This window comes from Plasmodium cynomolgi, chromosome 14 (assembly GCF_000321355.1).
Source record: "Plasmodium cynomolgi strain B DNA, chromosome 14, whole genome shotgun sequence".
Lineage (NCBI taxonomy): Eukaryota > Apicomplexa > Aconoidasida > Haemosporida > Plasmodiidae > Plasmodium > Plasmodium cynomolgi.
In genome coordinates this window covers 1,362,171-1,374,693 of record NC_020407.1, presented here as the reverse complement: position 1 = coordinate 1,374,693, position 12,523 = coordinate 1,362,171, and the positions used below count along the sequence as shown (strand labels likewise).

At 37.9% G+C, this 12,523-nt stretch overlaps 3 protein-coding genes across 3 annotated transcripts; 2 read left to right on the top strand and 1 right to left on the bottom strand.

Moving 5' to 3' along the window:
• Window positions 1–922: 922 nt before the first annotated feature.
• Window positions 923–3,362, top strand: PCYB_144000 (hypothetical protein; the record flags this gene model as incomplete). The annotated part of the gene is made up of 3 exons (XM_004224871.1): window positions 923–1,276; window positions 1,389–2,807; window positions 2,847–3,362. Exons 2-3 carry the CDS (start codon window positions 1,608–1,610, stop codon window positions 3,360–3,362), a joined length of 1,716 nt encoding a protein of 571 aa, XP_004224919.1. The 5' UTR covers window positions 923–1,276; window positions 1,389–1,607.
• Window positions 3,363–3,976: 614 nt separating this feature from the next.
• On the top strand, window positions 3,977–4,880 carry PCYB_143990 (hypothetical protein). The gene is made up of 2 exons (XM_004224870.1): window positions 3,977–4,367; window positions 4,584–4,880. The coding sequence occupies exons 1-2, from the start codon at window positions 4,210–4,212 to the stop codon at window positions 4,780–4,782; spliced, it is 357 nt and encodes a 118-aa protein (XP_004224918.1). The 5' UTR covers window positions 3,977–4,209; the 3' UTR covers window positions 4,783–4,880.
• Window positions 4,881–5,086: 206 nt separating this feature from the next.
• On the bottom strand, window positions 5,087–5,972 carry PCYB_143980 (hypothetical protein; the record flags this gene model as incomplete). Its single annotated transcript, XM_004224869.1, has 2 exons — window positions 5,087–5,111; window positions 5,140–5,972. The coding sequence occupies 2 exons, from the start codon at window positions 5,970–5,972 to the stop codon at window positions 5,087–5,089; spliced, it is 858 nt and encodes a 285-aa protein (XP_004224917.1).
• Window positions 5,973–12,523: the final 6,551 nt, after the last annotated feature.

The window sequence follows — 12,523 nt, the reverse complement described above, 5'->3', positions numbered from 1 at the left end:
CCGAATGAACATGGTTAAGTGTTCCCAAAATAAGCCCGAATTGTTTGCGCGGAACTTTTTTTTTTCAAACACGTGCTGTAAAGCATGTTCTGCGTAGTTAAGAAAAAGTGTAGATGTGCATATACATATATGTATACATTTTTTCCGCCTGTACCATTTTAATTAAGCATTTTGATTACGGACATCCCTTTTTTTTGCGACAGATTTAACCTATTTGCCATACTGTGCCTTCATGTTTTCCACCATATTGACAAGCTGAGCTGTCTTACATTTATGTTGACATGCAAAGGAATGCAAAAGGGAGTTGCAAAAAATAAACTACGTCGAAGATTCATATTTAACACGTAATTCAAGCTTTAACAACTCAACCTCTTAACACCTCAACGTGATTTTTTTTATTTTAAATGAATACATTCCTTTTCATTTTTCTGTTTTTGTACAGTTTTATGCGCGCCAAAAGATATGCCTAAATTTGCGCGTGTGACTGTTCCTCACAACCTCTACATAATGACTCTGTTGTACAGCGCTTATTAAGGCTCTATATTGATTATAAGAGTATGCAATAGGTACTTGTCCCCTTTTTTTTTTTTTTTTTTTTACAAATTTGATGTTTATTCAAAATGTAGAGCTTTTTTCTCAAAACAAAGGCGTAAGAATGAGGTTTTCACAAATGCGGCATGTGAATGTACATTTTTAAAAATGTTCACATGACTTCATTTTATTCGAATATATATGTTGTTAAAACGAAAAAGTAAAACAGGATGGGAGAAAAAAAAAAAAAAAAACTTTGAAATGTGTGTAAAAAGCTAGCTGTTATGTGCGAAATGGATTTTTTTTTTTTACTACCATACATGTATTCATAAATATTTGCATGGTTAAAAAATGCCTGTTGTTAAAATTACGCTTTCGTTTTTATTCTCACTTAATGTGTGTAACATTTTTTCGTAATTATGTGAGGCTCATTATGCGTTTTTTTTTTTTTTTTTTACGTAATCTTTTTTAAGTGTTGTAAAATTTGTTGTCTTTTATATGTTCTCTTAAAAGTGTGCATATATGGGCAAATATATATGTGTGTTTATCGGATGAGTGTTTACCCCCCTCAATTGTGCCCCAATATTATTTTTTTCTCATGTGCCATTTTTCTTTGTAAGTTTATTTGGCCTCCCTTTCATTTTTAAAGGGTATGACAACAGTGAACTTGTTTTAAAAAAAAGTTTTGCTGTTTTGATCTCCCAATATTTCTCCTACAAATTGGACACTGCGATTAAATACCCAAGTTGGAGAAAACGCGATAAATGCGTAAACATGTCTGAATAAGTACATATGAACGATCAAATGCAGAAGGAAAGGTAACAACAAACAGGCCGAATTTGCTTATTTCTCACAAGCTGCAGCTAAATCTCGTGTTAGGAGACTCTTAATGAGTGAATTTTTCCAACGACACAAGGTTTTCTTCCGTTCACCATCAAAAGAAAGAGTAATAGGGCCAATAGTATCGTTTTTTCGAAAAGAACTGCTGCAGCGTTTTGGATAAACCGCCATACCAATAGCAGCCGAATATAGCACGACGAATTGCAATCATATCACCCTGTCTCCCCATCAGCAAAATGTCGGATATATCAGACTTTTCCGAAACTGAGGAGTTTTCCGAAAATGAAAAGCAAAAGAAATTCTTCAAAAAGAAAAAGTCCAAAAACTCCACTCTCTCACAGAACTACACGACAGACAAAGCGGAGATGTTCAGCAAAAACAGCAGCATGCGAAGCGTTGACAATGCTTTGGACGTGAATGGAAAATTATCTATTCAAAAGTCAGGAACATTCGCATCATCAAAAAGTGGCGTGACGAAAAAGGGGTCTCAAGATGATAATATGCTAGTTGGAAATGAATCCAAATCGTTCAAAAATTTATATAGTTCCTCTAAGCTGAATGAAGAAGGGAAACCCAGTTCCACTCCCAGCCCCAACTCAAGAGTAGCGGATTGTGTCATGTCCCCACCAGAATTTTTTCTGTCGCATATTTATCATGATAATAAAGTGTTTACAAAAAAGTATGGCCACTCTATAGTAGAATACGAGAATGAGTTCTTCATATACGGGGGAATCAATTCGAAAAATGAATATCTGGACGAATTTCTAACATTTACTTATGGCCTCAACACATTTACATCTAAAAAGTTGAGTGTAAATCCAGGGAAAAGAGCCTATTCGTCTATGACATTAACATACAATATTAATAACAACCCATCGTTATTGTTATTTGGAGGATTATGTGGGCCAAATGTACTGGCAAAAGATTGCTACATGTATGACTTTATGGAAGATACATGGTCTAAGTATACCTACAAATTAGAGTCCATTCCAGGAACAAGATATGGGCATTCTTACACCTTTTGCTCTAGTACTTATACGACCGTTATTTGGGGAGGATTGAACAGAAATAATGAATTGTTAAATACGGGTCATAAATTTATTGGTGGAGAATGGTCAGAAATAAAGCATAAAGGGATATGTCCATCGGGAAGAGTCTTTTCTTCCATAGTTTGGCTAGATAGAGTTACAAAAGATAATATCAATTATAAATTTCTCTATCTGTTTGGAGGGGACACGACAAATAAAGGGACACCAACAGATGAATTATGGGTATATAATTTCAACCATGAGAACTGGACAATGGTGAAGAATTCCTCTGGGGAAGCCCCTTGTCCTAGGTGGAAACATGGAGCTGTTATTATTGATAAGAATATGTGGATCAGTGGTGGGTTATGTTCTGGGTGGTTTTCAAATTATTCCATTCCCGATTTGTATGTATATGATATACCTTCCAATTGTTGGTTTAACTGTCAGATAGCATCCAAGCAGATTCATAATTGTTACGATTATGGTACGTTAAATTTGCATTCATTGACAAAGGCTTTCTTTCTTTTCGGAGGCAAAAATGCTAACAACGACCCCACCTCAAATGTGTGTAGGTTTGCACCTCTATGCACAAGTGTGTCTATTATGACTATGAGAAATGAGATAAAGAGATTTTCCAACTATGTCCTTGAAGTGAAAAAGGAGTCCGAAGAAACGGCAAACAATGTGTCGGAAATGCAGAAAATTATTCACACCTTCAGTTTAGATATAAAAGATTTCAAGATATTATTTGAGGCTCTCACACGAAGTATACAACTGCTTAGGGAAAACATAGAGAACGTGGATAAGGAAGTGGCTCTTCTGAGGCAGAAGCTTTCTGAAGATGAGAAGAAGGGGGAGGTTGCTGAGAAGGCACCCGCAGCGGGCGTCGAGCCTTCAGCCGCGGAACCAGTTGCCGACGGGGAAGTTAAGGCAAATGAGGCAGGAAAAGCGGAGGGGCCATGACATGCAGCTCGCCCGGGATGACACTAAGCAGAGCGGTAAACGACGAACTTTCCTCTGGTGCAATTCGTGAGGTTGTTCGAATTTACATCACTACTACACCGGCTTCGTTTTCACTGTTGCGTTTGTCCGCAGCTCCATCTTTGCTCCTTTACGCTACGCGGTTTTTAAGTCATCGTTTTGAGTCGAGCTTGTTGGATTTATAATCCCGGGTTTGCTCCATTTGGTATCTGCTTTGTGTGCAGTTGCTCCGTTCCATTCGCCTTTCATTCGCGTCATTCACGCCATTCACGTTTTTTTGCTCTTCCGTGTTTTCCATGTTTTCCGTGTTCTTCATATTTTTCCCATTTTTAAGACTTTTCTGCGCCCCCACATGTTTCACCCCTCTGAAACGACATAGTTTGGCTATCTCGCACATTTCTCATTTTAATTTAATTCTTTTACAAGGGGGTGATTTATGCCTACGCTGCGTTCAAAATGGGGAGACGGCGCGCCTGCACGGGGAGGGTGGGGAGCTTGCCTTTCACGGCGGCGCTCCAGATGTGCAAGTAGGCTCACTAGGCATATAAAATCATTGACATAAGCTTTTAACATAAAAAAAAAATGCAAAGTGTGAAAGTGGACAAACACGGTGTGCTTATCACATTTGTAAACACTACGAGGAAAAAAAAAAAATTCCACCAAGCTGCTCCAATTCCTGCGCTTAGCCTATTTACACGTGTGAGCAAACTCCAATTGGTAAAAACAAAAGCTGAGTATAGCTCACAAAATCGCTAGTAGAAGCATTTCACCCAAGGGGACTGCTAAGAGTGTATTTTTTTGGCGTACATAAATCGAATGGGCTCACACCATGTATTTAAAGAAGGCGGAGATCCAAAAAAATGACACCTCCGTAAAGTCGAGCGAGAGGAGAGAAACTTCCATGTGTGAAGAAGATGAAGTCTTCTCCAATTCCACCTTGTCTGATGCTGAAAGTTGCTATCAGTTTTGGAAAAACGCCGACGGGGGGTATGCCCACATACGCAAAAATGCAGCAAATGATAGTACACACAAAATGCTCGCGCAAATAGTACAAATCGGGCAAATAGTGCAAATCGGGCAAATTGTGCAAATTGTGCAAACTGTGCAAACTGTGCATACTGTGCAGGTAATTTTAACTGTGCCCATCAAAAGCGGAACCCTACACATGACATAATGCATTTTTATGTGTACCTCCTTAATCAGAGACATTTTCGAAATATGCGAAGAGTTCGAAAGTTCGGAAGATGAACATGACGTAAACGACATGGCACACAATTTTGACGCACCCAAATTGTACTCCACCATAGAAACTAACACCGTGCCGATTGGGATGGACACCACGGTGGAGGATGACACATGTATGCAGGAGGAAGTGGCGAATCCCCCATCACGTGGAAATTAGACAGAAATGGCACATACGCTCGTGCGAGTAGGGGTGATTCGAAGGAAGCACGTGAGGGGGATCTGACGGGTAAAAACACTAAAAATGACCCCCCACAAAAACACGATGTTGTGCACAAACAAGTGGTTCGAAAAAAGAGCCAAGCTGGGTGCTCCTTATGAAGAAGCTGGGCACTCGAAAAAAACGCGCTGCGGAATGCCGGTTAAATGGACCAAGAGACACGCTCCCTTCTTTGCAGGCATACATATATCGATACATATATCCATGCATACATGGGTCGACGGATAAAACCGTGCGGGGGCGCTTACGACCAGCGTAGTTTCCCACTACTGAAGCATCTAAAAGGCGCCGTAATACCTGTCCTTAATTTGCTCCACGAAGTTGTTGTCCACTTTTCTCAGTGAGACGTACGGCTTGAAAATCTCTGTGTAGTTTAGCAAATTCTTCTGAGTCATATCGGCGTATTTATTATCATTTAAATAGGACTTTATTTGAACCAGTGCCCTGTCGTGAAAAAGTGGATGGAGAAAATTCTCATCCTTGTAATGCCGCAAGACCAGTATGATTATATGATCGCTGTTTCCATATTTACTGTGAAAAATACGTGCTTGTGTAAAAATCCTGTGACTCAATTTGAAATTTAGTGCCTTCATTATTTGCCTGTAACTATCGTGAACAATATACTCAGACACAATTTTCGCATCCACTTTATTTTTTTCCGGCGTTTTTGAAATGGCTGCTTGTTCATATTTTCGTAGTAGGCAAATATTTTTTAACTGATTTGGCTGTAAATATTTCCTAAACAAAAAATCTCTGTCTTGCGATTGGGGTGTTAATATATTCAATTCTTCTTTCACCTCAAATTTGAAATAATCATCAACCCACTTATATTCGTTATTAACATCTGATGCTTTGGTTATTATATTTATAAACGTTTCAAATTTGGGATCTTCTTCTAAGGGAATTTGATTGTCTGACATGTAGAGGCTACTTAATGAATATTCTGTATATTTGAAAAAGTTTTTTTTTTCGAATTTTTTTCCTATATCATCTTTGAACAAGTTGCTTCCGTCCTGTTTGATAAACTGTGGGATGTTTTCCCCATTCGTGTCGTCATCACCATGCCCTCTGTGTTTTCTATTCCCATCCGACATAAAATCCTCCAATATTTGCGCGAAGTTTTTATTCATTTGAGGAAGACGTGCTTACTATATGTATGCAGTTCTAAATTTGGAGTAGGAGATTTTGCTTGCCCCTAACGTGTAACGCCACGCTAACGTCACACTTTTTGTGTAATAGTGATAGGTCATAACAGTTTGAGACCATATGCTCACTTGGAGTAAATAAAAGGCGGGGGGGCGTGAACAATCCGGTTGTCAGGATATGACATATCTGTGGTCTACCTAAGATACACTTCGCACAGAAAGAGATGCCTCCTTTTTGTGAGAAAAAAAAAAAAAATACGAATCACTTCCCCTTTGCAGGATTCATTTTTATAGCACATTTCCCCCGCTCCTTCTTAACAACGCTCGCAGGCAGAATTGCACAAACGGAGGGAAACGCCTCTGCGTAAATCTTCCACTTTATCCCACTTGGAACGGTAAAAATATGATAGAAGAGGCGTAACAAAATGGGAACATACGAGCACAAATTATGCGTAACATCCTTATGTGAATGTAGAATGAGTGCATATAAGATCGCGGCGACAGTCTATCTTCACTTTATAAATGTCCTTGTTCGAGGTGCACCTTTTTTACCACTTTGCTCCCACTCATGTAACACCCCATTTTAGTTGCAAATGCGGATATGAGGGTGCTTGCCTATTTATCCACGTTTCGATTCATACTACCTTTCCACATTCCCTTACGTAACAAAATGACCCAACGGTCACTTTTTCATGCGTAAAAAAAGGTGTTCTCTCAGAGGAGAAGAACAAAAAAAGAAGAAGAAAAAAAGAACCAACATGAGAAGCGTGCAGCGTAGAAGCACTGCAAAAATGCACCCATTACGCGTACCCTTTTATGACAAAAAAGTAAAAAAAAACGAAATTATCGAATGAGAGAAGAACACCATTTACCAATAGGAATAAAAAATTATTTAAAAAAAAGCGAAACAGAGCTGATCCGCTTTGCCTCGAAAAAAGGCAATGAGCAGAGAACTTTCCTAATGCGAACCGATGAAGTACAATTTCAGCATGGAAAAAATAACACAGTGAAAAAGAGGCCCAATTAAAATTTAACTTACCTGGCTGTCGTTTGGGGTAGCTCACGAATTACCCTGGCGTAGTTCGGAGCAGAGCATTGCACTCAGCTGACTGTGATGAGCTATAGACTTTCCACATGGAAGGTGCTAACAGCAAAATTTTTGCCCGTGGCATATTTCATCTTATGAGTATGCCATCCTCCAACAAAAATAACGAATCAATCTTTTACATGACCTTGAAGCGCGGCAGCGCGTTAAATATGCACATAAAAATTGGTGACGGATATTACTGGGGATAATTATTTTTTCTCCTTTTTCATTCCTATCTCTCTCTTTTTTTGCGCTATCGTCGCAGGAAAAAATTAATAAGTGAAAGGAACTTAGGTTTTTTTTTATGTTGCCTTAAAAAGAATCAGTTTGGCAAAATATAAAATTGGAGTCAGATTCTTTTTACCGTTTGCGTAAAATTCTGTTATCTTTTTATGGGAAAAATGTATAGCAAGGAAAATTCAGCATAAGTAAATTAAGTATTGTTTCTGAGGCATTTACTTTATTTATTCGCTTATTTTACGCTCTCCTCCCAACGTATAATGGGTTTATTCACCTCGAAATTGGCAAAAATAATGTAGTAGGAGAATAGGTGTTGCAGTTCGTTGTATGGTGCTGCTGCTTTTCTGTACGTACCTCCTATACTTTTGTATAGTAGTAACTGCCCGTAAATTCTGCCATTTCCCGTGTCAATTTGTTAGGCAGCAAGGCGTGAGGGCTTCTCAGGTATTATATAATTCCCTGTGATGGAGGTGGGTACTTATTATTTTCCTTTCGTATATTTAAAGAGCACATTTTATATTATTACTGGCACATTTACGCTTTTGTCGTTTGGTACGAACGGGCCACCACCCCAATCGTGTTTATAGCGTAGATTAATAGGAACTGATCGCTAGTGGTAGATATACTATCCATCTAAGCTAATTACGCTCAGCTTGAGCTATTATCCGCACGTTGTAGGAATGTGTGACGCACATCCTAAGTGACGCATTTCATTTTTCTTCGATTTAATAACTTTTTTTATCACCTCGATTAGTACTACACATATAGGTAGAAGAGGGTTACAGCATTTGGCTAAATTGTTTGTGCATCATAATTGATTTTTTCTCCCCGTGTGGATTTATTTTTTTTTTCCTTCCTATACTTTTTGACGCAATAGTTCCGTGTAGCGAAACTTCACAGATTAAACGATATAAATGGGAGAAGTTGGTTATAAGTCCCCTTGTTCGATTGCCCTATATATAATTCCTATTGGGGGAAATTCAGACCATGCGTTGTCGTTGCACTACTACTGTGCGAAGAGCGAACGGGGAGAGCCTATTTTAAACTTTTCATATATACATGAACTGCGGCAAGATACTTATCCCATAATTTTACATTTTCTTTTTAGTGCAAAAATGGCATGTCAGGTGGCAGCAAATTTTGCCACAATTGTGCGCACTTGTTAAGCACGTGCCATTGTGGTCGGAAAACAATAGAGACGTTGTACAAAAAAAAAATTCAATCAACCTGGCTTGAGCGGATAATATGCCCGTCCGTAGCCTAACTCCCATTTCGCTTGATCAACAATTTTCACGAACGAAGCTGTCTCGGATGGTATATAGACACTTACAAGCAGACGGATAACACCTGGATTGATACGCATTACGGAGGTACACTTTAAGTTTCCCCTGCGTAACGTGTTTCTCCAAAAAATTAAAAAATGGAGATGTAGAAGAGTGCGCGATTAGGGACGAGCTGTTCTAACCTTCGATGCTTATGTGGGGTAGGACTTAGTTCATTTCGAAGGTTATCTCCTTTTGATAATGAGCAATCCTGTAAAGAAAATATTCCTATGATACGGATATTTTTTTTTGGGGGGAGTCGTTTTTCCTTTTTTCCCCTAGCGGACGCGGACTTGTTTTGCGTGTTTTTTACCTTCCCAGTTGGCATCCGCCTGATCAGTGGACACATTTTTAAGGCAAATACGCGCAACGCATACAGGGAGAACGCCCGTTGGAGGAGCCTTTTTTTTGAGAGCGGCACATTCATATTGTGCGTTTCTTTTTCCCATGTGTGTATGTAGCGAGAATGCTAAACGTTCATTCAAAACATAGAACGCAGTTTTGTCTTCTGTTACGCTATTCTGCATTCCTTACAGCAATTTCAGAAGTTGCCTTTTCATGCACGCTAAAGTTATTCCATTGCTATTTTGTGGATATACTGCGTTTTATCATTTTATATTATATTATATTATTTTTTTATTTTATTTTCCTCTTCTATGTTAACTGCGCGAATTGATGTAGTGCTTTGTCGTCAGGGGAAGAATCTCGTAAAGACAAAATGAATTTTTTTTCCCTTTTAAAAAGCAGCAACGTGAAATAAAAGCAGTTATGCTAAAATATAACGAAGAGTGTTCACCTATGTACGAAGCACTGTTTTGTAATTTCCTTTTGTGAATTCACCTTGTACATTTTACGATAGCCAAATTACGAAATGTATGTAATTTTCCGCCTTTTAAAATGATAATTCTTTGAAGATATTTATATCTCGCCTCATTTGGAGTAAATTTTTTTTTTGTAAACTCTCACAGTACGACTGTTAACGTGTAACAAGTGATAGAGTACTGCCTTTCTTTTCATTTCGTACGTACATACGAGGTGCATACAGACTGTAGATCTGCCACGGGTGTACATACATACGTGTGTATTTATAAATATATATATCTGTGTGCACTGATGCCCGTTTTAGCGCTACTTTCCACTTGGCGTAAATTTTTGATTATTCGGGAAACATTTAACCTTTCCCATTTTTACTGCCCCCAAGGTTGTTGCGCTTATCCGCTTGAAGTAGTTAACGATATTTTCCTGACGAACATAATTGCGCACATGTGTGTACGTATGTGTTCGGCCTTTGTATAGGTGCTTACCCAAGAGTAACGAAGACAAAACTGAGTGAAAACGCTTTTCTTCTTATCAACCAGAGGAAACCAAAATAACGAAACAGTCTTATGTACTGCGTAGAAAAAATACACAACTAAAGTGGACATAATATCGAGGTTTTGTGTTTCCCCCTGACATATTCACATTTTTGAACAATTTGTATCAAAAAGATATATATTACAATACGGTTGGAATTGCCATTTGAGGGGGTGGTTGAAATCACACCGTTATATATAGCAGTTTGACCGATAAAATGTTACATAAGCTATACGTGTATATGTATACACATAAATTGCTATGAGGAGACCTTTAATAGGTGTATTTGTAACAGAACGTAGAGCCCATTTTTGTGCCAAGGGGGGAAAGCTATCCAGTGTACGTGCCCAAAACGACGAAGCAGCTATTTGTTGCTCCATTGCAGTTGTTAGCGCATTGGAGAGGTGAAAAACGTAAATGGACAATACGCCAATATGTGCAATAATTTATATCGGGAGAAAAAACCTTAATGCATGAGCTCACAAACAACCGCATGGTGATTTACGGACAGGGGAAGGTATATATATAACCCTGCGCGTCGCGAACATTTTTAAAAAAAGAGTAAAAAATAGTTACATCTATGTATAGGAAATGGCCATCAGGCCAAATTAAAATATGCCATAATTTTCTTCAAGTGGGAAAAAATCTACAGTTCGGAGAAAAAGAATATATTTTATGTATACAGTCACCCCCCTTGTTGAGAACTGCAAATCTCATCACTTTATTTGTTTTTACTTAAGCTTAAGAAGACACGCAGAGGAGCACAACTATTTAATGCATTTTAAGCATAGTGAAGAGGCTGCTTAATTTTGTGCGCTACGCAGTTGTGGGCGTCTCCATGGGGGGCTTTCATCGTGCACGTCGCGATCGTGTGATCATATAAATACATTAGAGTCATTTCAGAAACGCACATATGCACATACATGCACATATATATATATCACTCTGTGCAGAAAGGCACATGTGCGTATGCGCCTGGGCATATGAACAACGCGACAACAGTCGAGGCACGGGGGCCTTCTCTGGTACCACGCTATTAGTTTTCACTTTATCACACGGGGAAATATTCGAACTCGCGCACTACATAGCACTACATACACGGACGCATTATTTTTGTGGAAAGCTGTAATTTTAGCAGTTGCGCGTCGATGCGACCGCGATGAGGAGGTAGGAATTTGTAAAAAGTAGTTTCTATGGTCTGTATTTCGACAAATAATACGCATGAAAAAGCGGGGAAGGGCCCCAATAATTTTTCGAGCCCCCTTGGAAGCTCTCATAATAAGCTGCCACTACTCTCTGCGCGCTGTCGTTGAGCACTTCCATTGAGTATTATTTTAAATCGTCTCAATACCTACGCATTCACAGCTTCCACTTTGCCGCCCAACATCGTAATCTTAAAAAAAAGGGCTCATTGCAGGCACGAGTGTTTGTGCGTACTAAAGTACTAACATATATGTACGCATAAACGCTGACGCGTGTGGCCATTTCGAGGACTCGCCATTTTCAATGGAAGAATGGACTCCACTCCACTCCACTTGCCCAAGTTCGGAATAATAATTCATTCGCGTAACCATTTACCATTTTTTTAAATTTGAAAAGAGGGAACAACAAAAAAAAAAAAAATTAAAAAAAAAAAAAAAAACAAAAAGAAATTGTTCATTTCATATCATCTTTGCTGCGTCCACCGTTCGTTATAGCAAAAATTAAATTAATTTATTGGCCCCCCATCCCCATGGGTAAAAGAGCACAGAAAGTACAAAAAGGGCACCATTATATATTACATGAACTCTTTTCTCATCATATGGCCCATATTTTATACGTGTAGCAAAAGGCAAAAAGGCGCAATTATATATTTATTCGTACATGGATAAAAAAATCACGGAATTTGTTGTCCCCTAGTGCTAAATGATGCACGTAAAAGTACACTGCAAATGTACTAAAATATATATAATATTATATATATATATATATATGCGTCATTGTGACTGTATTGACCAAATGACCATTTATATTTATGTGCCCTTTTATGCCACTTGCTGCTATAACGTTCTGCATTGTCAAATGTATAAATAACCCTGCCTGCGCAAAAGCATACAATTGATATTAGACCTCATAAAAAGCCCAAAAAAAAAAAAAAAAATCGTTACAATGGTTTATGTAATATTTTATATATTGTACATATATACAAGTATAGCATAAAAAAAAAAAATTGCTATAAATTTTATTTTTTAAATTGCATGTTAGGCACTTTTTTTTTCTTTTTTTTAAAATTAAAAAAAAAAAAAAGGAAGAAGAGAAGATATATATATTACATATAATATATACGCAATAATAATATACTTATTTACGAAATCCATATTTGGAATACTTATAGTAAGAAATACATATCGCGAAATGCATACTATTTATTTGCGTGCATATTACTACATATATGCGTATATGTGAAAAAAAAAAAAAAAAAAAAAAAACCGTTTTAGAGAAGAAAATATTCCAAAATTGAAAAAAAATTAAACAAAAAAAAAATGAAATTAAAA

Bases quoted from the DNA above. Each gene is read 5' to 3' on its own strand.
- PCYB_143990 (XM_004224870.1), top strand. From the start codon at position 4,210: ATGTATTTAAAGAAGGCGGAGATCCAAAAAAATGACACCTCCGTAAAG. The intron at 4,368-4,583 runs GTATGCCCACAT...CTCCTTAATCAG, and splicing joins TGGAAAAACGCCGACGGGGG to AGACATTTTCGAAATATGCG.